At 33.9% G+C, this 24318-nt stretch overlaps 1 protein-coding gene across 3 annotated transcripts in view; it reads right to left on the reverse strand.

Moving 5' to 3' along the window:
* LOC143239129 (atrial natriuretic peptide receptor 1-like) overlaps positions 1 to 24318 on the reverse strand; it is a 117021-nt gene that overhangs the window by 25449 nt on the left and 67254 nt on the right. For 2 of the 3 annotated variants that reach the window (XM_076479969.1, XM_076479971.1), the window contains exons 5-14: positions 23642 to 23733; positions 22686 to 22824; positions 21229 to 21310; positions 20242 to 20371; positions 17009 to 17083; positions 16321 to 16398; positions 12934 to 13038; positions 12452 to 12523; positions 9836 to 10001; positions 4669 to 4824 (exon numbers count right to left, since the gene is read on the reverse strand). In XM_076479969.1, the coding sequence (XP_076336084.1) occupies positions 4669 to 4824; positions 9836 to 10001; positions 12452 to 12523; positions 12934 to 13038; positions 16321 to 16398; positions 17009 to 17083; positions 20242 to 20371; positions 21229 to 21310; positions 22686 to 22824; positions 23642 to 23733 (1095 nt within the window). The remainder of the gene's footprint in view (positions 1 to 4668; positions 4825 to 9835; positions 10002 to 12451; positions 12524 to 12933; positions 13039 to 16320; positions 16399 to 17008; positions 17084 to 20241; positions 20372 to 21228; positions 21311 to 22685; positions 22825 to 23641; positions 23734 to 24318) is intronic. The other variant, XM_076479970.1, reaches the window with a different exon arrangement.

Here is a 24318-nt window from a genome sequence, read left to right on the forward strand (position 1 = left end):
AAGATAAACTTCACAGTAACTCTAGTAAACAACAAACCAATCTAGTCTGTTTCTTATCTAGATGCTAAGACTTGTTACGTATTCTAATTATTCGGACTAGTCTCCAACGTATTACATTACGTATTACATACGTCGCATATTACGATTTCAAATAACCGGAAATTGGAATATGAATTGAGAAGTTAATTGAATCTCAGTTTTTATTAAATTTATGATATTTGTCAACAAGACTGATACACACAATTTTCTTTCTTAACACAAATATGTTTTAATATACAAAGAATCATACAATTTATAATAGTTATTACAAATAATGAGTTATATACAATAATTTTACAAACTCTAAAACAATATTTAGTCTTCGATCTGGTCTGGAAGTGAATATTTTATCAATGGCCCAGGTCCACAACAAACGAATTAATTTTAAGTTTATATTGTTACAATTCCATTGATGGGAAAACTAGCTAGCTCTACCCTTGGTTGGCCTAACACGGTTTATAAGCTTACTTTTTACCGAGGAAAATATCTCATGTTCTCGTAGAAGTACTAACGTCCGAAGTTACTTCTCTGAAGTTGAATGGTTTGTAATGTTCGAAATGCATAAACGTTCCTGATCAAATATCTGTAGTTTTCTGATTAATAAGCGTTAATCATAATTACAGCTTCTGAAGTCTACAGTATACGGACTGTAACTGACCATCAATATTCTATTTTCTCCTCATGTCTTGCGACAGCTAGTTTTTATACTCATAAGGCGAGATTCTCGAATATTTACTTCGCAACGATATTAAAAGATACGATAGATCTTTCGTAAAACATGTATTGTCGTTCCTTACGCTCCAGAATCACCTACAAATGTAGAAACAGAACTCGCGCAATACACATTTAACAATATACGATACATTCATTTTTAAATATATATTAAACTGAAACAAATATGGACATTAAAATAAATATACAGTCCATTACAGACTTAATTTAGTTTCTACTTTTTTTATTTAATTATTTTCTTAATTATTTATTATTATTATTAAGGTCAGTCTTATGTCACTGACAGAATATAACCATTAAAGGTTTTAAGACAGCGTTCGAGGCCCGGCATGGCCAGGTGGTTAAGACACTCGAGTAGTGATCTGAGGGTCCCGGGTTCGAATCCCCATCACACCAAATATGCTCGCCCTTTCAGCCGTGGGGGCGTTATAAAGAGACGGTCAGTCCCACTATTCGTTGATAAAAGAGTAGCCCAACAGTTGGCGGTGGGCAATGATGACTAGCTGCCTTCCCTCTAGTCTTACACTGTTTAATTAGGGACAGCTAGCGCAGATAGCTTTCGAGTAGCTTTGCGCGAAATTCAAAACAAACCAAACCCTTCTGATCTGTACAAGAACAGTATTTAAAAAATATTCCTGTCTTATATTATTGATAATTGTACTCTTGAAGATTTTGGCTATCCACTTGCTTAATCATTTCGCGCATATATTTGTATTGTATTAATAAGGTCATTTTACAGTTATGATTTTCATTCGAGTAACAGTAAATGATCAGGAATCAATGTCGACTTTGTATTATCCACACCTGAAATAATGATTTTCATTTCACTTATAGATATTCATTCATTTAAGAATCTTACGTCTGTTGTAATTATTTTGAAAAACAAGGAAAGTGTATAAATAAAGCTTCACATTTGCTTCAGTTAATCGTTAATTCAAAATTGTCAGAAAAAAATTACTTTCTCTAGGCTCCACAATTTGAACGAAAGATTGAAAGCACAATTATTATTATTATTAAACGTTAATCGCACTTTTTGCCATACGAAACTTTAAAATTTTGTCGTAGAAACTTAAACTCGCATGAAGAGCTATTAGTTCAAACTTATTCCTCATTCAAAGCTGATCGAATATTATAATTTGACATTCACTATGATAGCAACTCGTGGTCTTAAAGAAAGTGTGATGTGCGTGTCTTGTGGTAACGGGACGCGAGCCGTGAATCTCTAAACCCATGTTTAGTCATGAAAACTCTCTTTACGTACCTATAATGAATGTTTATGAATGTTTGTGTTGTTTTTCGCTATTGACAAAATTATTGTGTGTTTGTGTAATTGGTAACACTTTGTTTTCTGTTATTGATTGTCATATTTATTATAGTTTTGAATATCTTAAGCTGAATGTAACTCTTTGGTTAGTTAGTTATTTTGAATTTCGCGCAAAACTACTCTAGGGCTATCTGCGCTAGCCGTCCCTAATTTAGCAGTGTAAGACTAGAGGTAAGGCAGCTAGTCATCACCACCTACCGCCAACTGGATTAACCTTCACTTATAACGCCCCCACGGCTGAAAGGGGTGCGACCGGGATTCGAACTCGCAACCCTCGTATTACGAGTCGAACGCCTTAACACACTTGGCCATGCCGGGCCACGTAACTCTTTGGTAGACGACTTATTGGTTAATCACAACAATATTATTCGTCAGAATGTTCATAATAACCGTAAATATACACATTATTTTGCGTTGTTGGTTTAATGTAATTTTTCTTGACTAGTTGAAGTTCCCGAACTATCAAGGAAAGTATGTCCTGAATATTTCTTTTAATAGTGACGTTATCCAATTAATAATTTAATGCATTTCCATCACTATAGATTCTGTTTTCTAGTGAAAACATTAATGTTATTTATTAGTTTTCTATTTATTTTATTATACAGGGCCATTTTCTTTCATGTGTAGTTACTTTTAGGATTTGATTTAAGTTGTTTAATTTTAACAGAAGGACTCACTAATTATTTGAGTAAGTCTACAAGACAGGAAATAATAAACAATGTACCTTACGGGTTTTAAATAGAAAAAATCATAAATACAACAAAGACAAATTTAAGTTAACTATATTATAACAGTTTATCACTAACTGTTTTTGCATATGAACATTTGTACGATGATAATTAACAGTTCTTTTTACTATTTGAAGTATCTCGTCCATGAGCAATAAACAGTCAAATATTGAGTTAAATTGCTCAACAACCAATTTAAATACTAGACTTTTGTTAACATGTCATTAAGTTATAACTAATGAACGATGGTTAAATATTTTTTATAAATATGCTGATTTAAATAAAGAAGAACATAAATACAATCACAACCTTTCTGCACTCTATTGTTAATGGATTTCTGGATGAATAAAGGATTAATGGACTCTCCCATGGATTATGTATTTATTTCTTCGCAGGTAAGCACAAAGCTATACAAAGAGCTATCTGTGCTTTGCCCAACACGAGTATCGAAACTCAGGGTTTCTCGCTTTGTGAGTCCGGAGAAGTACCGCTGCGCCGTTAGGGGAGATTATGTATGTAGTAACAAGACTAACAAATTAAATATATAGGTAGGTCATTTTGGCCTGGTATGGCTAAGCGCGTAAGGCGTGCGACTCGTAATCCGAGGGTCGCGGGTTCGCGCCCGCGTCGCGCCAAACATGCTCGCCCTCCCAGCCGTGGGGGCGTTATAATGTGACGGTCAATCCCACTATTCGTTGGTAAAAGAGTAGCCCAAGAGTTGGCGGTGGGTGGTGATGACTAGCTGCCTTCCCTCTAGTCTTACACTGCTAAATTAGGGACGGCTCGGTGCAGTGGGCTAACAACCTACTCACTTAAATACTTGTTGAAGAATCCGCAAGCGATTGCGGCCCTATGTTCCTAAATGGAATCTAATGGTGATAACTAATTAAGTAGGTCATTTTATTCTTTATTGTTAATAAAATGACCAAATGCATCTCAGCATCTCCTAACATTATTAACGTGGTTTTTCCAAACCCAAGGAGCCCAGCATGGTCAAGCGTGTTAAGGCGTTCGACTCGTAATCCCAGGGTTGGAGGTTCGAATCCCGGTCGCACCAAACATGCTCGCCTTTTCAGCCGTGGGGGCGTTATAATGTAACGATCAATCCCACTATTCGTTGGTAAAAGAGTAGCCTAAAAGTTGGCGGTGGGTGGTGACGACTAGGTGCCTTCTCTCTAGTCTTACACTGCTAAATTAAGGACGACGAGCGCAATTAGCCCTCGACCAGCTTTGCGCGAAATTCAAAACAAACAAACAAACCCAAGGAAATATGATTATGTCCAGGACTCAACAGGTGGGCTTCTAGCCACTTCCAAAGTTTCCCTGTAGTTTCCCTTATTTCACTGAAATTATAATAAAGCTTTACTTGCATTACTTTGCTTCACAAAAACAAACTTGTAACTATTAAACAACAGTGAAAAATAAATATTCCCTTCCATGGCAAGGGACAAGGTTTGTCTCATCTTATTTAATTCTAAATAAAAATGTATGGGCCTGTCTGTCTTCTTATAGTAAATCCAAATAAGGCTATCTGCTGAGTCCACGGAAGGGAGCCGAATCCCTGATTTTAGCGCTGTAAGTTCATAGACTCACCGTTGTATCATCGGGGGACAATAAGAATGTATAACAATATATCAATCGCACTGCCTGCGTTATACAATGCCGATGCGATTCTTTCCTCGGTACCAGGGTTTACCAGGCCCACTGCGATACAACACACACCCACACAGTCCTGATAAGGACCATGTTTATATTATCAAGTTGCACGAACAACAGTTGTTATGTACTAAAATATATTAAATTGATGACGTGTAGTACTATAAATTAAGATTTGGCGTAACTTACCTTTGGGACTCAGCTCCATTAGGCCTAAGAAAAAACATCCTTGCCGCACAACAACTTCGTGAGCGATAATAGCAAAGGAATATACATCTCCTTTCTGTGTTCCCTCTGGCAGTGGATTAGACATGCGTAACAATTCTGGAGCAGTCCACAATTTTCCTATTTATTGAGGAGCCATGATAGGAAAAAACAGTGTTATTATTATTTCATATATATATGTATATAAATCACAAAAATCTGTATGCCTGTCTGTTTGTCCATTATCTAACTGCTCTTCGGTCGCTGAACCAACCTCAATCAAACTTTATTGGATGACAGTTTGGAACAAGGAGCATGTTCTTAGGGTTAACAATCCCTTACCCCCATTATTGCTGTTACTGGACATTTATAACTGTTAACGTTAACTATATTCATAGATAACGTTACGTTTTTACAACACAAAAAAATAATTTTCAATAACACACATACACAATGTGTAGGGAAGGGTGTATAAACGTCTTGTAAATATGGAGGAAAGCAAGGGAAAATTGGACTAAACTATTACAATATTATATAAACTTAGCAGAAGTTTATACTCCAATAACCACCATAAGAATAATATGAAGAACCGTTTCTTAGGTTATACCCACTTCTTACTTTGACCTGTGACCTTTGAAGTTCGGCCCGTCAGTTAATTAATCACGTGAAACACTATGGAAATCAAGTAAGAGAAAGTACCTTTACTACAACTACTTTTGTCGCTATCTCTTCCTTCAAAGCTATTCTAACCATTCCACAGTGTATACACATGATTAAGTAAATAGATATTAAGCTCTTAAAGCTTATAGAAAGATTGATTAAGCAATAATGAATAATAGTGTAATAATGTTATGTTATAAATAACTTGTGTTAAAGCTAGGACTTTTATGATATTTATTGTGGCATTCACCCTACACTTTATTTAAGTTTGTAACACGAACAAAGTACGGGTACTTCAGCTTTTAAAGTCAATATTTCATACATGCAATTAGAAAGGCTTGTAAGTCAAGGGAGAATAATTTGGCTTGTAATCTTAAATAAATTAAATAGTAAGCTCAACAACCACAAAGTGTTTTAAACATTTTTATTTGAAAAAAAATGGCATTTCGAGATAATGTTTTCCGTCAGATCGCAGAGATCGTCTTTTATATTTGTAATATTAGATAGGTGAGTTGGAAAAAGCAGTGACTTTGTTAGTCAAAGAATCTAGGCTTACACCTTACTTGCATAATTCTTTTTTCACTTACAGTGATATTTGTTAGAGAGATTATTTTCGTCAATTCATGATGAGAATATAGGTTGTAGGTCATATAGATGAAAGGTGACTAATAAATAATGCTTTATTTATGATATTATATATCGTATTTTGGACGAATTAGAAGCCATGGCAGCAGTTTTTCAGGTTAATTTCTCTAGCGCTCATATTTTCAGAAATTAGTTCTCACAAGTCATTAAAAGAGTGGAACAGAAGGTAAAAATGGTTTGGTTTGCTTGTTTTGAATTTTGCGTGAAGCTACACCAGGGATACCTGCGTTAGCCATTCCTTATGTAGCAGTGAAAGACTACAGGAAAGGTAACTACTCATCACCACTGACCGCCAACTCTTGGGCTACCTTTTAATCAAAGAAAAGTGGGATTGATTGAAATATTATAACGTCTTCACGACCCTCAGATTACGAGTCGAGTGCCTTATCCACCTGACCATGCCAAGCGTGGGGTAAAATGAAACAATCTAGAAGAAATGGGTTAATATGGACACAACCGGGTCCGGATACTTCCACGTCAAAATAACAAAAAAGAATAAACACAAGAAAAAACTACTGACAGAAAATCAGAATTAACAAAAACAAATTAACAAAGACTATTAAAAGAAAAGTGATATTTTTATGGGGTAAAAGCGTATCTGCAATATTAGAAAACTGAGATTTATGGAGACTATGATTAATAATAAGAAAATGGAGGTTAAGATAAACAAATCATTGTTAAATAATACAACACACGGGGTTTGCACGAATAATGAGCTTACAAATAGTACATTGAATGTCAGTTTTTATGGCACGATTCTGTCGAACTTGTGATGCTTGTTTTAAAAGGTAGACGTAAAAGATAGTTTTACAGAACTATGTTTGAACAGTGGCCTGATATACAATTTGAGCATTAAAATAGTCGAAGCAGAATCACAACTATGATGTAATTTCTATTTGTACGCATATAAACATTTGCTTGTTTTAAATAGAATGTTGGTAATATACATACACATATATATATGCATGGTCTTCATCTTAGTATAACATCTGTTACACAAGCCAGCTCAATATCATTTGGTACTGACCAATGGCTAACAGGGGGAACTGGAACCTGTGATTTAGGGTTATTTCGATAGATCTCGATGTGCAAAGCTCGTCACAAAAACTTCTAAAACTAAAACAAACTACATATAAAAAAAAGGACAAAATGAAATTATGTGGCTTATACTATGGCGATAGCATGCTTAGTGTTACATTATCTTTCTTATGTTAATTCTTCATTGCACATTTGATATTTTAAAGTTGAGAGTCAATAGGGAAATAATCTTGTAATGAATGCATCGTGTGTCTGATTTAAGTTCAACATTGCAACTTTAGGCTTTACAGTGCTATTACTTTCAATATTATAACCCATATAATTTCATTATGCCCTATTTTTATAGATATTTAGTTTGTTTGTTTTAGAAGTTTTTGTGCCGAGCTTCACACATCGAAATATATTGAAACTAATGGATTTTTATGTATACAATATATTGGAACTAATGGATTTTTAATGTATACAAAATATCGAAAGTAATGGATATTTATATATTATCCCAATTACTCTTTGTGAAAATAACTATATTACTTATGACCGTTTTTTTCATGATTCGCTGTCAATGCAGTTATCAATTGGCGAATCATCGACTCGGCTGTTGAGATATCTTCGAATAAGTTCTTTACTCATTCGATCTGAGCCCACGGTTTAGCTTAATCGATACACTTAAGCCATCACATTCACAAACATACCTAGAACATTTCAAACATGTTTCATTGCTATTACTTTATATTTATATCTTAACTTCTCTGTGTTGATTCTCTTGGTCAAGGGTCTGGTCTAGCTCTAGACATCGAAAGCTGTGCCAAACGGCTAATTATTTTGTCTAATGAAACAACCCAAGTTTTTTTCTTAACTACCTTTTTTTTTTCTGTTCACATTATGATGTCAAGCTGGCTCGTGTGACAGGTGTTAATATCGGAACTAGTATCTTGGCATTTATCAGCAGGGGATAATACATGGTGATTATCGTAAAGTGTAAATTTAGGAAGAATTAACTTTACCTGATGGAGTTTACACTCTAGAGCAACAAATCGGAAGATTTCACGAGTAAATGAAGTTAATACGTTGACATCTGGCTTAGATATTGGGTGATAAGCCTCGTTGATAACGGTCGCATGTATTTGAAATTCTATTAGATGTTAATATCATTCGCAGTCTGAAATGTATCAATAAACATTTAAAAGGTGTAAGAGTACCAACTTTAATGTGATGTTTTATTAAGTTTGTTTGGTTTGTTTTGAATTTCGCGCAAAGCTACACGAGGGCTATCTGCGCTAGCCATCCCTAATTTAACAGTGCAAGATTAGAGGGAAGGCAGCTAGTCATCACCATCCACCGCCAACTCTTAGGCTATTCTTTTAACAACGAAAAGTGGGATTAGCCGTTACATTATAATGCCACACGACTGGAAGGGCAAGCATTTTGGTGTGACAGGGATTCGAACCCGCGATCCTCTGATTACGAGTCCAGTGCTTTACCACCTGGCTATGCCGGGCCCATCGAGTTTGATGCCAATCACCAAGTAAGAAAACTTCTCTTCGTTTTAAGATCTTTATAATGGTGAATACATATAATTATTTAGGAACGTTGTTTTGTTAAACTATTCACTTTCTTGAATCTACGATTTTTAGTTTTCAATTTTGTTTTACGTAATGTGAACTTTGTACGCTTTAGAGTTATATAGATTATTTCTCTTAACTAAAACATAGTTGCTTATTAGTTTTATCGGTCAACACTTTCATATACGTTTTAATAAACAGTCTTGACATAAGTTCACAAGAACAAATTATAATTTATTTGCTTATTCATTAAAATGTTTGCATATTTCATATAGAAATTATTTCCCGCTTTTATTTAATTCACTGCTGATACATCGATGTCTTTGTACATGACTGTAACTTTTTAGTCTAGTATTCAAAAAACGTTCTTGCATTTTTAGACACACATTGTGTTAGACTAACATGCCACTTTGATTTTATAATGAAATCGAGTGAGTAAGTTCATGTGACATCGTTCATTATATGATTCTAATTTCTCACATGATGTTTCTTTTTTAATTTGTGATTAGGGATTTCAAAAACTGAAAATTCAGGCGTGTAAAAGTAAGGGAAATGTTTGTTAGGTTACCTGTAGAAAAGTGAATATAATTTCTGTTGACACGTTGACTTATAATGGTAAAAAAGCATAAATGATACTGTGATGTAAACCGTAAAAGTCAGGTTATTGACTGATTTCATGGACATAGCATTTAGCTGCAACTTTTATTAGCACATACTTCTTTGTCTATTACAAACACTTATTAGAAAACTGTAAATAATTTGATTTAATATTCATAGCGGAATAATTGAAAGAAAAAACACTTGGAACCAAGTGCGAGTTTTATGGATATTTTTAGTAGAAATGACAGATGATATTTATTTCATTCTTGTATACAGGCTGTATAACAAGTTACCATTAAACCATAGCATAATGCTTGCTTGTGGTTTTTACTGAAAAACTCACTTTATATTATCATGTAGAATAAAACGTCACATCTTTATCTTTTGCGAATCTTGTGAACTAGCTGATTTGGTAATCACGTATCATTGTTCTGGTGTATTCATAAAGTAAGCAGAAATTGAAACCCCAATGAGGAAATCATTACTATACCCTACTGTGATTGTGATTGGTTTGGACCTTCTAGGAGGCGCAGGCGTAAACATACACACATATAGACAAATATATACAGGACGAAAGAGGAATGGAACATATTACTAGTAGAATAACAACTCTATAACTTAACAGCATCTTCTCTAACTACTCTTACTTCTCCAGTAGGCGTATGAAGCTTCATCGACATTCTCTTCATAAACTCGTAAACTGTGGAGCCCGAAATCTTTGATCTTCAAAACGAATCGGCTATCAACCACACAGTTTGATGACTTAAGGTTTCCATGGGTACGAATATCACTGTTATGCAGATAAGCCATTCCCTGGAAACATCAAGTTGTTAAAATCAGAAAGATATATTTAAATGGAAGAACTACGCTCAAATTGTTTTAAAATAAATCATATTGATTAAATCAATGGTTAATAGATAAAGGATGGTTTTTACTTAAACAATAAAGAGATATTCACTACATATCAGTAACAAGATGAATACTTAAAAGTAATTCACAATAGATGGAAAGACGTTATTATAGACTTTCTAAAACGGCAAGGCTACTAGTCAACAAAATAACCATTAGAACGCAGCTGTGTAACAAGAAATGTAGCATATATCTATAGAATGTATATTTGTGATACATTTTTTACTCAAATTATTTTGTCATATACTATAAAGTTATTAACTGAAATTTACTAAGTAATATTATCTAAATAATATAATTAAGTTTTCTTTATGTTTCTTCTGAATTATTATCGCTTTCATTTTTTTCTTTTTTGGAAAAAAAACTATATCTGAATAAAATTAACAAATAAACAAAATATTTTTTTCTCTGCTTGCTGATGTTTGAATTTTACAGAAAGCAGCTTGAGGAATATCTATCTACCTTAGCTGTCCCTAATTTATCAGTGATAGACTAGAGGGAAGGCAGTTAGTTAACACAATCCCCCGCCAACTTTGGGTGTGCTCTTTACCAACAAATACTGGGAGTTACTGTCGCATTACTGTGTCCCAACGGCGCTCAGAGACTGGATTCGAAACGCGATCCTCAGATTGCAAGAAGAGTGAATAACCATTAGACCATATCAGCCAAGAAAATTCACCCTAGTTAAATGTCAGAGATAAAAGATGTGTTTACAAGTCAACACTTAAACTTGTTGGAAGGTCTTTTTTTTTAATAATTAAACTCCAAAATAATGCCATTGGTCATGTTTATTTATATTTCTGTCCAAATGTATTTCGTATCTCCCGGTTTGCAGAAGTGATTTAAACACAAAATAATCGCAGTGATATGTTGGTTTGTCGGTGAACAAAAATTAATTACTAGTCTTTTTTTTCTAGTTTACGAATTAGTTTAAATGATTTTACTCTAAATTTAAGCATCACCCACCCACAAAAAGAATGCTATGAAAGATTTTAGTATGAATAAGCGCGTGTCTTTTGCCATTGCCAAACCACATCGGAATATCTACTGTATTCATCGAGGTGGATCTAATCCCTGATTGCAGCGTTGCAAATCCGAAGACTTACCGCTGACAAGACGGGAATAAGTAGGTAAAGGTCTTTATTTAACATTCGAATTATTAGATCATTTACAGACGAGTTAGCGAGCATTATGACTATCTCACTCAGATATCCAAAACTTCACTTAGGCTAAATTTAAGCTTTCGCATATAATTTCGAGGCTCGTCGTGGGTAGAGAAAAGACAGCTCACTGTGTGTTTTTGTGTTTAGTTACAAACAAACAAACAAGTGCGATAAGTGCTTGCTAAATGTAAATCCTGTAAAACATTATTATTTCTGTAATTATTCACAGTACAGCCCATTTGTCAATTCTTATATTCATTTGCTATTGACTTTAGTGGATTTTTTAGGTTGTTAAGTTAATTGATATAATTTTGAAACGTGACTCGTAATTATTTTGTTAACAAGAAACCAAAATTTAAGTCCCCCCAATGTGGGTATGTTTACGTACTAATACTGCTAGAAACTAGGTTTACATACCCGTGGTTGGTAGAGTACAGATAACCCTTTGTGTAGTTTTGTGCTTAAAAACAATAATAAAATTTTAAAAGCTCTAGAACGAAATACTACTTTAGTATTCGTTAAAATATTCTGAATAAATCACATGAACACGTAGGCTGAAGTTTGTTAAATAGGCTCACAGGACGAGAAAAACAGTTAAAAAACAAAAGCACAAAAATAATCCAAATCTTGTTAATCACTCTAGATACAACGTGGACACGAATGCTAAATTTCAAATAGATTTTTAGTTTCTATTTTTGTGTTCTGTTGAGTTTTACTTTTAAGTTTTCGTCGCGAATAAACAAGATGTATGATATTTGAGTGCAATTAAAATAAACTTTAAATAATTAGAAGTTTTCATTATTGATTTATTTATCTCGGTATCAAGTCAGTACATGTAATAGATACAAAACTCAACTTAAAATATTGATACCACCATGTGACTCAGTACAGACTGAGTCACATGGCTTGACATGGCTAGGTGGTTAAGGGACCCGACTCATAATACGAAGGGCGCGGGTTCGAATCCCCGTAACACCAAATACGATCGCTCTTTAAGACGTGGGGGCGTTAAAATGTGACAGTCACTCCCAGTATTCGTTGGTAAAAGAGTAGCCTAACAGTTGGCGGTGGGTGGTGAAGACTAGCTGCCTTCCCTCTAGTCTTACACTGCTAAATTAGAGATGGCTAGCGCAGGTATCCCTCGTGTAGCTTTGCACGAAATTCAAACCAAACTAACTTTCAAAACCCTACCTTCACTAAGTCGTGCATCAGTGAGTATCGGAACATCCAATCAAGCTTGATTTCTTCGTTCTCTAAGATATCCTGTGATTTGAGTTATTAAACGGTGATTTTTACGCCACATCATAAATTGTATTCAAATCATGATAAAAACTAATGATATATTTTTATGCCATAATATTTGTATAAGTGAATTAACAGATAATTTGTTTTTGTGACTATCATATCAAGAAAGAAATCATCACAGCCAATGAATAAAATTTAAGTTGACCATGTATTTTTTAATCATCTGGTATAAACTAACATAAAGTACGTTTCTAGTATTATATCTTCAGTTCCATTGATAGAAATCAGAATTCTTTATTTAATCCTGAAGAACAAATAGTTCAAACTATTTGCAGGCTGTTTTCTTTCAAGAACAGTGTGTTACTTGAATTTCAAAATGCAAAGAAAATATCTCACATTCACGATAACGTAGCGAATTTAACACTTACTTGTAGACTACCTTTTGGACAGTATTCCGTCAAAAAGCAACAATGAGGAGGATCTACGCATGCACCCAGAAACCGAACAATGTGGTCATGCTGAAGGTCTTTCATCTGTACGAAACATGAAACTTACTTAGCATTCAGTGACTCATGTAAGATACTTAAAAATAGTAATTGTAAAAAAAAATAGTTCAAACATACAGCATATGACATATAACAATATCACGTTTGCAGTCAAACTCATACTGGGCAAAGTATTTCATAAGGTATGAAACTATATAGGTAAAAAATTAAATAAAACAACCATTTTTTGTAATATGATCCGAGGAGAAACAGATCTTGTTTACAGACAATTCACGTGTAATCGTTGTATGTACCCTTTCCTCCGTAAGAACAGCAAAGCAGAACACAAAACTACTAACTAAAAGTTAAATACACATATCTGCATGTAACAAAAGTAATAAACATAAATCTTGAGGGTTCATCTGAATTCAGAATAGTTACGTCACCCTATAGAAAATCTGCAATAACAGTAGTGTAAAAACCTTACAGATTTCTAGTAAATGATACATAGAGCTCTATGCGCATCAATTGAATATTTGTAGCTTAAACTTAGAAAACGCAAAACTTAAATATTGTTATTTTTGTCAGTTTTATTTTGTTACACTTTACGTAAATAATAAAACCTTCATTATACACGAGGTTACTACAAAGCCGAAAACATCTGGTCATACGAATTCAGGTGATAAAGTTCATTGAAGTAAACACTTTATATAAGTTTAAACAACTTATTACTAATATACTTTGATGCTACTTGTTTCAAAATGGAGTGAACAAAATGTTAGATAAGATTTGTACACTTGTATATTGGTTTTAAACATCAGATTTCCTTAAAATTATCCTGATAATTCATCCTAATCTTACATTTCATAGCTTTTCTCGTTAGTTATTACATATTTATATCGAGGCAGAGTACTTTAAAACATAGAAACTGGTGTAAAATTCACAAAGCGGAAGAGAAAATTTTCTATTTCGAAATACAAAATGTTCTCCACATTTGATGTTGATATTTGCGGAAGAACGAAAACAACCAAATGTTTCACTGATACACTATTACTCAACTTTTTTTCTCGAACCTTAAAGTAATATAAAATAGGATTTGAACTAAATATTTCGAAAAATGACTATTACATTTTTAGCGATGCGGTAAAACCTCATGCATGTGATACTGAAATTTGAAATATATTGTTTACGAGATGAAGTACAAATAATTTATGAAGTGCCCAGTTATTCACAAACTAAAACACGTCTGATGTAACACATACCAACAGCTCTATATCTACAAGGTGTAGGCGTCAATGGTATCCTGAAACGACGATAATAGTCATAAATTTTAACAAGAGTTCACCCTCCAAAATGGCACATCCATCTTTCACATCGTGGCAAGGTCTGGTGATTAGTGCTCGACTCGCAATCTACGGGTCGCGGAATCGAATTTCGCTACTGAATATGTGTATCCTTTCAGCTATGGAGGCCGTATAATATTACATTCAATCCCACTGTTAATTGGTAAAGAGTTATCCCAAACATTGAAGGATTTTGTTGACTAGTTACTCTTCCTCTAGTCTATAACTTCATAAGTAGGAACATCTAGGAACAGCTCTGGAGAAGCTTTGAATGAAATTTGGAAAAATACCAACACATATTTCACAGGTTATTAGCACAGTTTGAAAAGTTAATTATAATCCACCATCCCTCAGATATTTCAATAAATATATATGTTTGCATTAGCAAGGCTTAGGAAAGTATCACGAGTGATATCTCTGAACTTTCCTTAAGGATATAAGGTTTTCAAAAACGGCACGCCATATATTAATATCTTGTACAGCAACACGTACTATAGTCAGACCTTCTTGATGTTAGTAAGATGGCACATTCAAAAATATTATGTTTCAAAACTATAACGTTAAGTTAGAACGGTACCCAGCCTCAGCTCTACGGCTACTGTTAACTGATCGGCTAATTGGATTCGACTTTCAGTTGTATACAGCATCAACACTTGTAGATTGTGGAAAGCATTTTCTTTGTGGCAGCGAAACGTGAAACATAAACACTTTGATTTACAGCCAGGGCGCACTAATACCAAGCGACGCCCAATCTTAATAATGTAATAGAGCGCTATCTTGATCACATACCTTGGATATGGTTAAAATATGTACCAATATTATCATAAATTAAAATATCAATATAATACAATCGAATATCTATTTTTGCTCAAGGCCCTTGTGAAGTCATGTAGACCAGAACAAGAGCCGAACTGTTATTATTCGTGGATTATCGGTCATTTTCCATTATGGTAAAAATAGCAAATAGGATGAATAAGTTTGTTTGTTTTCTTGAATTTGCGCCAAACTACACGGGGGCTATCTGTGCTAGCCGTCCCTAATTTGGCAGTGCGAGACTAGACGGAAAGCAGCTAGTCATCACCACCCACCGCCAACTCTTGGGCTACTCTTTTACCAACGAATAGTGGAATTGGGCGTTATAACGTTTCGGTTCGAGTCTCCGTCACACCCGCCACCCTTGGATTACGAGTCGAATGCCTTAGCCACCTAGCCATGCTTGACCCTGGACCAATAAGTACTTCAGTAATGTCACTTGGTCGTTTTTCAATAAACTATTGGGTACATTATCAATAATAAGACTGTTGAGCACCCGAGACAGAAATTATTTTAATGATTTCACCATAAAAACATATATTTCTGGACGGTTACGTTTGGTCTCATGTTATCAACTTGTGATTCTTGTAAACTGTATATTAATATTTTACGACTACTGACGTGTATATCTTTTATTCGTTCGTTTGCGGTTTGTATATCCAGGTTATTCCTTTCACAGTTTTGAAACCAGCATGACCAAATTTGTCAAACGCAGTTGGATGAGTTCAGAGGTCATCTCAGTTACATGGCATAGCCCCATATCCAAGGGAGTACCAAGGCCACCCAGTCATGAAGAGTATTTAGCGGGTTTTGATGGCCGTTGAGCCCCAAGCTGGTATGGAATTTTGTTTTCCTGGTCTTCTTCGTGGTTCCACAAGTTAGCGAGATCAAACATGGCACACACACACATATGCTTGTAAACCACGAGTTGACGTCCTAATGGTCTTTTGCTTCGGGTACCAGTCTTAACTGGAATAGTTATAAAAGTAAATGGGGATAATGGAAGAGTTTGATCGCATATTCGGGCTTCTGTAAATCACGAAGGGGCCTCCGAATCCGTAGCGGAACGCGCTAATATTTTATGCTAGTCACAGTAATTTCGGTAAAGTCAGGGTTACACAAACAATCATAGATTTGAAAACTAATAATCGTGAATGAATCAAGTGAAACTCACCTTTTTAAGTTCCAATAGTAAGGGGCGGGTAATATCAATGCGAGATTTGTTGATAGGCTTAATGGCTACTACTATACCCTGAAACAAATGAAAAAAATTCAAGTAATAAAATAAATGTACTCTGCTATACGGTATTACAGGTTTAACGTATGTTTTTCGTGTATTATTAAAATATTCAATTTACTGTCTCTTAGAATACTTTATATAACACGTAATGTACGGTATTTATTACACCTTTCCATTGTTAAATTTTAAAATATTAATATATTTAATGGAAAACTTTTTTCAGAGTTTTTAGATCGCATTTTCATCCATTCAAATAGTTCATTTGTTTATTAACCTTTGATTAAATCTTTTAACAAATATAAACGAGAGAAATTTTATCTAATATTTTAACTTTCATCTCCGGCTATGTTTACGTCTATTTGTAGTTTAGGATTTTCCGAAAAACAATACTAAAATGCTTTCGTTTTTCGTTTGTGTTTATTCCAAGTTAGATTATCTCTCTGTTAGACGTTACTCTCTATGCTTGCTCTGATTTATTCTAGGAGTTGAAATGCACGCTGAAATGACTTCAGTGTTTACGATTAAAAACTACATAACTGTTTCTAATGTAGTATATGTGACTATAAAAGTGCTAAGAAATTATAGCCGTCATCTGTAATTTCATGAAGGTATAAATAATTACCTTATAATACCCCGTTCTGATGTACAACTGTCTATTTGGAGCAGTCAGAGCAAAAGTATCCGAAGAACATCCGCTCTATACGAAAGAAAAAAAGTGTTACCAAAATACAACATTGTAGAATAACAAAGATGTTAAAGAATAAATATTTTTCGAATACCATAATACTCACAAAATGCTATTAATTTTTGAAACAAATTACGATTTAATTGTTTAAAATTTCACCAGAATGTGCGACTTACGAAAATTTATATTATCCGGGTGAAATAGAATTTACCAAGAGTGACTAGCGTTGATAACGTGACTGGCCATTCTTATTAGTAATTATTGGAAGTTGTAATCTTGAGATGCAACATGAACTACTACTGAAAGATGGTAGTTGTTAACTTCTTACAAAACGTTCTTGAACAGGATAAATCCCTATCGTGGCACCACACATTAAGTTTTACGCTTACTAACACAATTATTTTCATATTCCTCAAACACATCACACGTGAAAAGCATCACTTTGACACTACATTATTACTATATTACTTTTATATTGATGCAACTTCCAATTCTAATGTTTTTCTTTTGATAATAAAAAAATATTATACAATAAGCATCAAAGTTACCTTTGAATATATAACTTTATGCAATTTTACAGATGTATCTCATGTTGAGTGTTTTGCACTTTTATCAACTTTCATTGTTAAAAAGGCCCGGCCTGGGCAGGTGGTTGGGGCGCTCGACTCGTAATCTGAGGATCGCGGGTTTGAATTCCCACCACACCAAACATGCTCGCCCTTTCAGTTGTGGTGGCGTTATAATGTTAGGGTCAATGCCACTATTCGTTGATAAAAGAGTAGCCCAAAAGTCGGTGGTAATGACTAGCTACATAACTATATAACATTCCAGAATAATTAAATGTTAACCACTCTTTATAACCATAGTTCATGTAATCAATCATATTAGTTTCACTCAACCAATGGCCTACCAAGGCTAGGTGGTTAAGGCACTCGAGTCGTAGTACGAGGGTCACGGGTTCAAATCCCCGTCGCATCAAACATGCTCGCCATTTCAGCAGTGGGGGGTTATAATGTTACGGTCAATCCCACTATTAATTGGTAAAAGAGTAGCCTAAGTGTTGGCGGTGGGTAGTAATAACTAGCTGCCTTCCCTCTAACCTTATACCGTTAAATTAGGGATGGCTAGCGCAGATAACCCTCGTGTAGCTCTGCGCGAAATTCAAAACAAACCATCCAATAAATAATCTTTAAAACATATTTGCACCTTTTATTAGCGAATATTTTGTGTATGTCAAACATCTACTAATTCGTTATCTATTTCAGTGGTCCCTGATGGTACCACGGTAAGTCTATGGATTTACAACGCTAAAATCAGGAGTTTGATTTCCCTCGGTGGACTCAACAGATAACCCGACGCGGCTTTGCTATAAGAAAACACACACTCTATGTCAGTGATTTATTGAATTTTCCATTTTGTTGCCTACTAGTGTTACAATCAGCAACTATAAAATAAACGCTATAACCATAAACGTAAACGCAATGAATTGTTTGAAATTTCAGTTTCAAAGTGGAAAGCATGATTTAGTTTCGTTTATTTATTTTTAACGAATTTCTCGCAAAACTAACGAGGAGTTACCAGTTTTAATTATCCTAATTTTAAAGAAATAGAAAAAGCCGGTCAATATCACCAGTTATCAGTTTATAGGTTGTTATTTTCAGACTGAACAGTGATATTTTGCTGCCACTCTTATGATGCACTTCTATCTCCAATTCTAGAGTGCGATTTATTTATATATTTACTTTTGAATTAACGGGATGCAAACTATCTTATTCTGATATTTTCTTCTGTAAAATGCTTAATTTTTTAGGTATAATACGACTTAGAGATGAATTGGTTAATTATTCTTCCTTTAGTGTTTTTTTTAAATAATAGTTCATTCTTCAGGTTAAAATAAAATAGTTGAACTGGTTATTTTTGTCTGCAGTTAATGCTATTTTTCTTACGTAGACGTCTGCACGTATTGTGTTTGTTTATTTAGAAGTAAGCACAAGCACAAAGCTACATAATGGGTTATAACGCGCAGTCAATATTGGACATTACAAGACATATGGGTAAAAGTGATTTAGTTTACTATTGACGCACACATTTCAGCCATCTAGTATCTCTTGAATACACGAATATTTGTGTGTTTCTATTTGTAAGTAAACAGCAAACAATGCTTAACCTCAAAACTACATAATAAAATATATTCTAAACCCAGAAAACTACAGTTAACTCTGAAATCGTTTTCTTCATAACGACTCAAATCCCAAGTAGTTTCGGGTCGCCAGGATATTTTTTGAAAGCCAAGATTTTTACACCTGAGCGGTTTATTAAGACGGTAACTATTTTAATACGAGTCAGGAGCCTAAGAACCAGGCTATGTTAGGCACAAAATTAACTTCTAAACACAAAATCACAAAGGACATTGCTTAATGCAGCGCTATTGTGAAAACGTAAGAAGAAAAAAAGCAAACCTGAAACGTACGATGAATTTTCTTGAATTTTTAGCTACGTATAAAGAGGAACCCAATTTATTGTCACGTATTGTAAAATTAGGAAATTTTAACCTCACCTTTTCGGTATATGATGTATTCAGAGTCAATACATTTCCAAATTCCCTTTTCATAACTTACACACGCCTACCTCTCCCCCCCCCCCAAACGATTGATATCAGGCTAACTCCATTCATCTGCCAAGGTAAGTCGAGTCTCCCAACTTTAGCATCGTAACTCTAATTTTAGTGACAACCTACAGAGAGGCATTTTCTTGAATGGAAATGATCTGTTAGACTTGTCGTTATTTATAAATATATATATATTACGGCAATTTGAAGAATTATGAAAATAAAAACTTTGCGATTAATAATTGGACCTATATTAGTATTCAAAATGTGATTTTGACTAAATTTATACCATATTTTGGTGACGTTCCACTTTTAGTGATTTCGATAGTACGTATTTTCAAAATTCAGTTACAATACAAAAATACACTTAAAAAAGTTTTTCTAAGATCCCTGGTATAATATCTAATTATTTGTATAATGAAAGATTAAGCGGAAAGAATCATTCAAGTTTTCACCAGTGAACTTGTAAAACAAATTTCTATGAAACTACAACAATGATATATATATATATATATATATATTTATACTTGAGAAATTATATAAGAGAGATTATTGTTTGTACCATGTGACTGAGCCGGGTCAAACTTTTTCGAGAACCTAGACCCTTAGGTTGATTTGAAGATGTTGTTATAATGTCATCCCATTTTATCTTCCACGTCATGGACGCTAGCTCTGCTTCCAATTTGAAATGTCTGAAAAAGATTTTAATGAATTCAACATTGAACTTGATTACAAGTGTGATAATAAGCTAGGACAGATTAATGTAATAGCGTGTAAAACTTCGATCCTAAGTTATGAAATATTATAGAAGGTAAATAATTTAAAGCACTCAGGGATAATATTTATAAAGGAGAAACTTTAGAACTTTTCTAAGAATTAATCTTACATTAAATCATGAGAGTGTAATAATAACAAAAAGAAATATTTGTCACTAGTGAAATAAGATATAAGTTGAATATCCAAATAATTTAAAAGTTAAAAAATAAATTAAAGAACAAAATTTCTATTTTGAGTTAAACATAATCGAATACAGTAAGTTAAATTACGCCATCATGTATAATTAAGTATTATTTTTTATTTATAGTGATGTGTGCAATAGGATATTAACGTTAAAATAATTCATCTCTAAGCAGTGCTTTGGTGAATAAAAGATTTAATTCTTAAGGACCTGATTTTAGAGAAGCTGAAGAAAAACTAGTTGAATTATAGATTATTTATGAGAATATTAAAAAATTTGGCTCTGATGGAAAAGGTATTTCACATTTTGATTTTATTTAGAAAAATATGAAAAAATCGCATTTATTCATGAACTCATGATATATATATTTTTGGTTAGAATTATTTTGAACGTTTAAAAACAACGAGAATGAAAGTGTGCAAGTCGAAATTTGAAATTAACTTTTATAACTTTTATATTTACCAAGTAGTTCCACCTATGCACTTTTAAATGTTGAACTATATTTTTTTTCTTTGAATAAGAAAAGGGGTGATTTAAAAATTCAATAACAGTTGCAAATTTCAAGGATACAAATAAATTAAACAAACGTACCTGTACACGAAGAAGGAGAATATACAAAATATTAGGAATAAGACGCTTATAACCGTACTGACTACCATGTAGTGAGGAATCTCTATACAAATATAGGATAAATCATCAGACAACAAACAGCTAACACTCTAAAACAAAAACTAACCTAAACACATACGTAAGCCTCTAATAAATTTTGACAGTAATTTAACATTTCATCAAAATGTCAGCTATCCGTCTTACATTTAGTATTTCTTTACATAAACATAAGACAAATATTTCTGTTAAGAAAAATATCCAATGACAAAATAAAGTAATAGAATTAAAAGCAGGCTACTTGTAACGTAAATTAAAGATTCGTGTATATTTACAAGTAATGGAAGAAAGTGAACAAATTAAAATAAGTGATTTATTTTTTAATTTTCATTTCGCGCAAAAAAAACCGTTGACTACTTGCTTGTTTTTTGAACTCCACGCAAAGCTACACGAGGGTTATCTGCGCTAGTCGTCAATAACCTAGCAGTGTAAGAGTACAGTGAAGGCAGCTAGTCATTATCACCCACCGCCAAAAAAAAGGGCTACTCCTTTACCAACGAATAGTGGGATTGATCGAAACATTATAACGTCCCCATGCTGAAAGGGCTAGCATATTTAGTGTGACGGGAATTCGAACCCACAACCCTCAGATTACGAGTCGAATGCCTTAACCATTTGGTCATCCCGAGATGAAGCACTGAGTAAGCCAAATGTAGGAAAAAAATCGATATGGTATCTTAATTAACAAGTACTACACTACATCCAACAATTGAAGAAGATTAACCATGCTCTACTTAAGTTCTTTTTATTTTATAGCTGAACTGTAGCTGAATCATCAGAGAACACTGGTATGAAATTTTAATGTAGATAAAACATGCATGATGCCTTAAAAAATCTTACAAAGAATAAAATAATTTAGCCTTTTTATCTACGTACTTAAAATAAATGAGAGTATCGTTTTTCTAATTAATTATACCATTAGCGTCATTGTTCGACTTAGATATCCATAAAGTTTTCTTGCAAACTATTGTTTAATAAATTTGTATTAAACAATATATTCCGCACTTAAAAGTTTCCTTACGCGGTTTGTTTACAATGGACAAAGTAATTTCTAGTATAAAGTTTTTGACAAGGTAATAAGAGTTATGTCACTGAGATATACATTACAGTAAACTATTATTTAGTATACAAATTAAACTAAACCTTTTATAACAGAATGACTGAGATTTCTATTGCAACACTGTGAAATTACAGATTAAATTATTACTTTTTAATTATAGATAGTAGAATGCATAAAACTTGAAAGAATATTCATCACTTGTTTCTTTTATAATTTTTCTAGAATTGTATATTTATATAACAACATTTTTAAAATTTCGTATTTCTTTTGGAAAAGAAAAAGATTTACACAGTTTATTATAACAGTGTGAAAACGGTTTTACCGTTATCAAGACATTTCGAACCGTCAAATCCACAAGTTGGAATATCTGGTGGAGGTCCCTGGCGGCCACCAGACCAGTGTATTTTTCTTCCTGGAACTTCTACAAATTGTTTACTCACACCGAAGTAATTGGCCACCACCTGAAATATATATATTCAGACTGTTTGTTTGTTTTACTCGAGGGCTATCTGCGCTAGCTGTCCCTAATTTAGCAGTGTAAGACTAGAGGGAAGGCAGCTAGTCATCACTACCCACAGCTAATTCTTGGGCTACTCTTTTACCAACGAATAGTGTGATTGATCATAACTATATAACGCCCTCACGGCTGAAAAGGCGAGCATGTTTAGTGCGACAGGGATGCGAACCTGCGACCCTCAGATAACGAGTCGCACGCCTTAACCCACCTGGCCATGCCGGGCCATATTCAAAGTGTTTCACAATGTACTAACGGTGGGTGTATTGCAAAAAATCACATATTAGTTCTGGAACACAAAACAATTATTATTAGTTACAAATAAATATCCATATAAATTTTTCACAGTTTGATGAAAATATTGGCCTAGCATGGCCTAGCGCATTAAAGCGTACGACTCGTAATCCGAGGGTCGCGGATTCGCATCCCCGTCGCGCCAAACATACTCGTCCCTTTCAGCCGTGGGGGCGTTATAATGTGACGGTCAATCACACTATTCGTTGGTAAAAGAGTAGCCCAAGAGTTGGCGGTGGGTGGTGGTGACTAGCTGCCTTCCCTCTGGTCTTACACTGCTAAATTAGGGACGGCTAGCACAGATAGCCCTCGAGTAGCTTTGTGCGAAATTCAAAAAACAAACAAACATGAAAATATTATTATTTCCACAGAACAACTATGAAAATTCTCGACACCCAAACCAGTCCTCTTTAAATACATTTTTAATTCAAGTTAGTTTGTTGTCACCAAGAAACACAGAGTGACCTTACTTGAAACAGGCCGGTCTTTGGATCCATATCTAAGAGAGAATAATCTGCATTTCGATCCCCGTTTTCGTCAATGCTCACATTTCCTGTAATTCCTGGAAATATAAGCAGTTATTTTAGGCTGTTATTATGCTCACATTTAGGGCCTAGTAGAATTTTGTAACTACAAGAAACATTTACGGCAAATCTACTAAGACTATCTGTTTTAAATTACTTAACAAAGAGAAGACCTAAGGTCAGAAGTATCCTACCTTCCACCATCTACGTTAGGGATCGTCTGTCTCTCTTATATTGCATCCCCAGCTTAATGTGTAGAAAGTATTTCGTATCATCGAATGGATTCAAACCAGGTTGTTCAGTTCCGAAATCCAAAGTTATATATTAAAGTACCAACTCAAGCCCTACTTAAAAACATTTTAATCAATATTTTATGTCTTTCTATCAATTACAGATAAAAATAAACGAGCCAATTATTTTTTTCCGTCATCCTACGTGAAACATATGGGACTGGTATGAAACAGTTAGTTGAGAATATTAAAAGCAACAAGCTGAGGCACCCTTTCTTTGTTCAGTTATGAAAGTTAAAAAAAAATGTGTGTGGGGGGTGGATGTTATGAAAATAACACAAACATTCTAATTTCCAAACAATTTATTTATATTATAACTTAATATTATCACAG

The sequence above is a fragment of the Tachypleus tridentatus genome, chromosome 13 (genome assembly GCF_004210375.1).
Source record: "Tachypleus tridentatus isolate NWPU-2018 chromosome 13, ASM421037v1, whole genome shotgun sequence".
In the NCBI taxonomy this organism is placed as follows: Eukaryota; Metazoa; Arthropoda; class Merostomata; order Xiphosura; family Limulidae; genus Tachypleus; species Tachypleus tridentatus.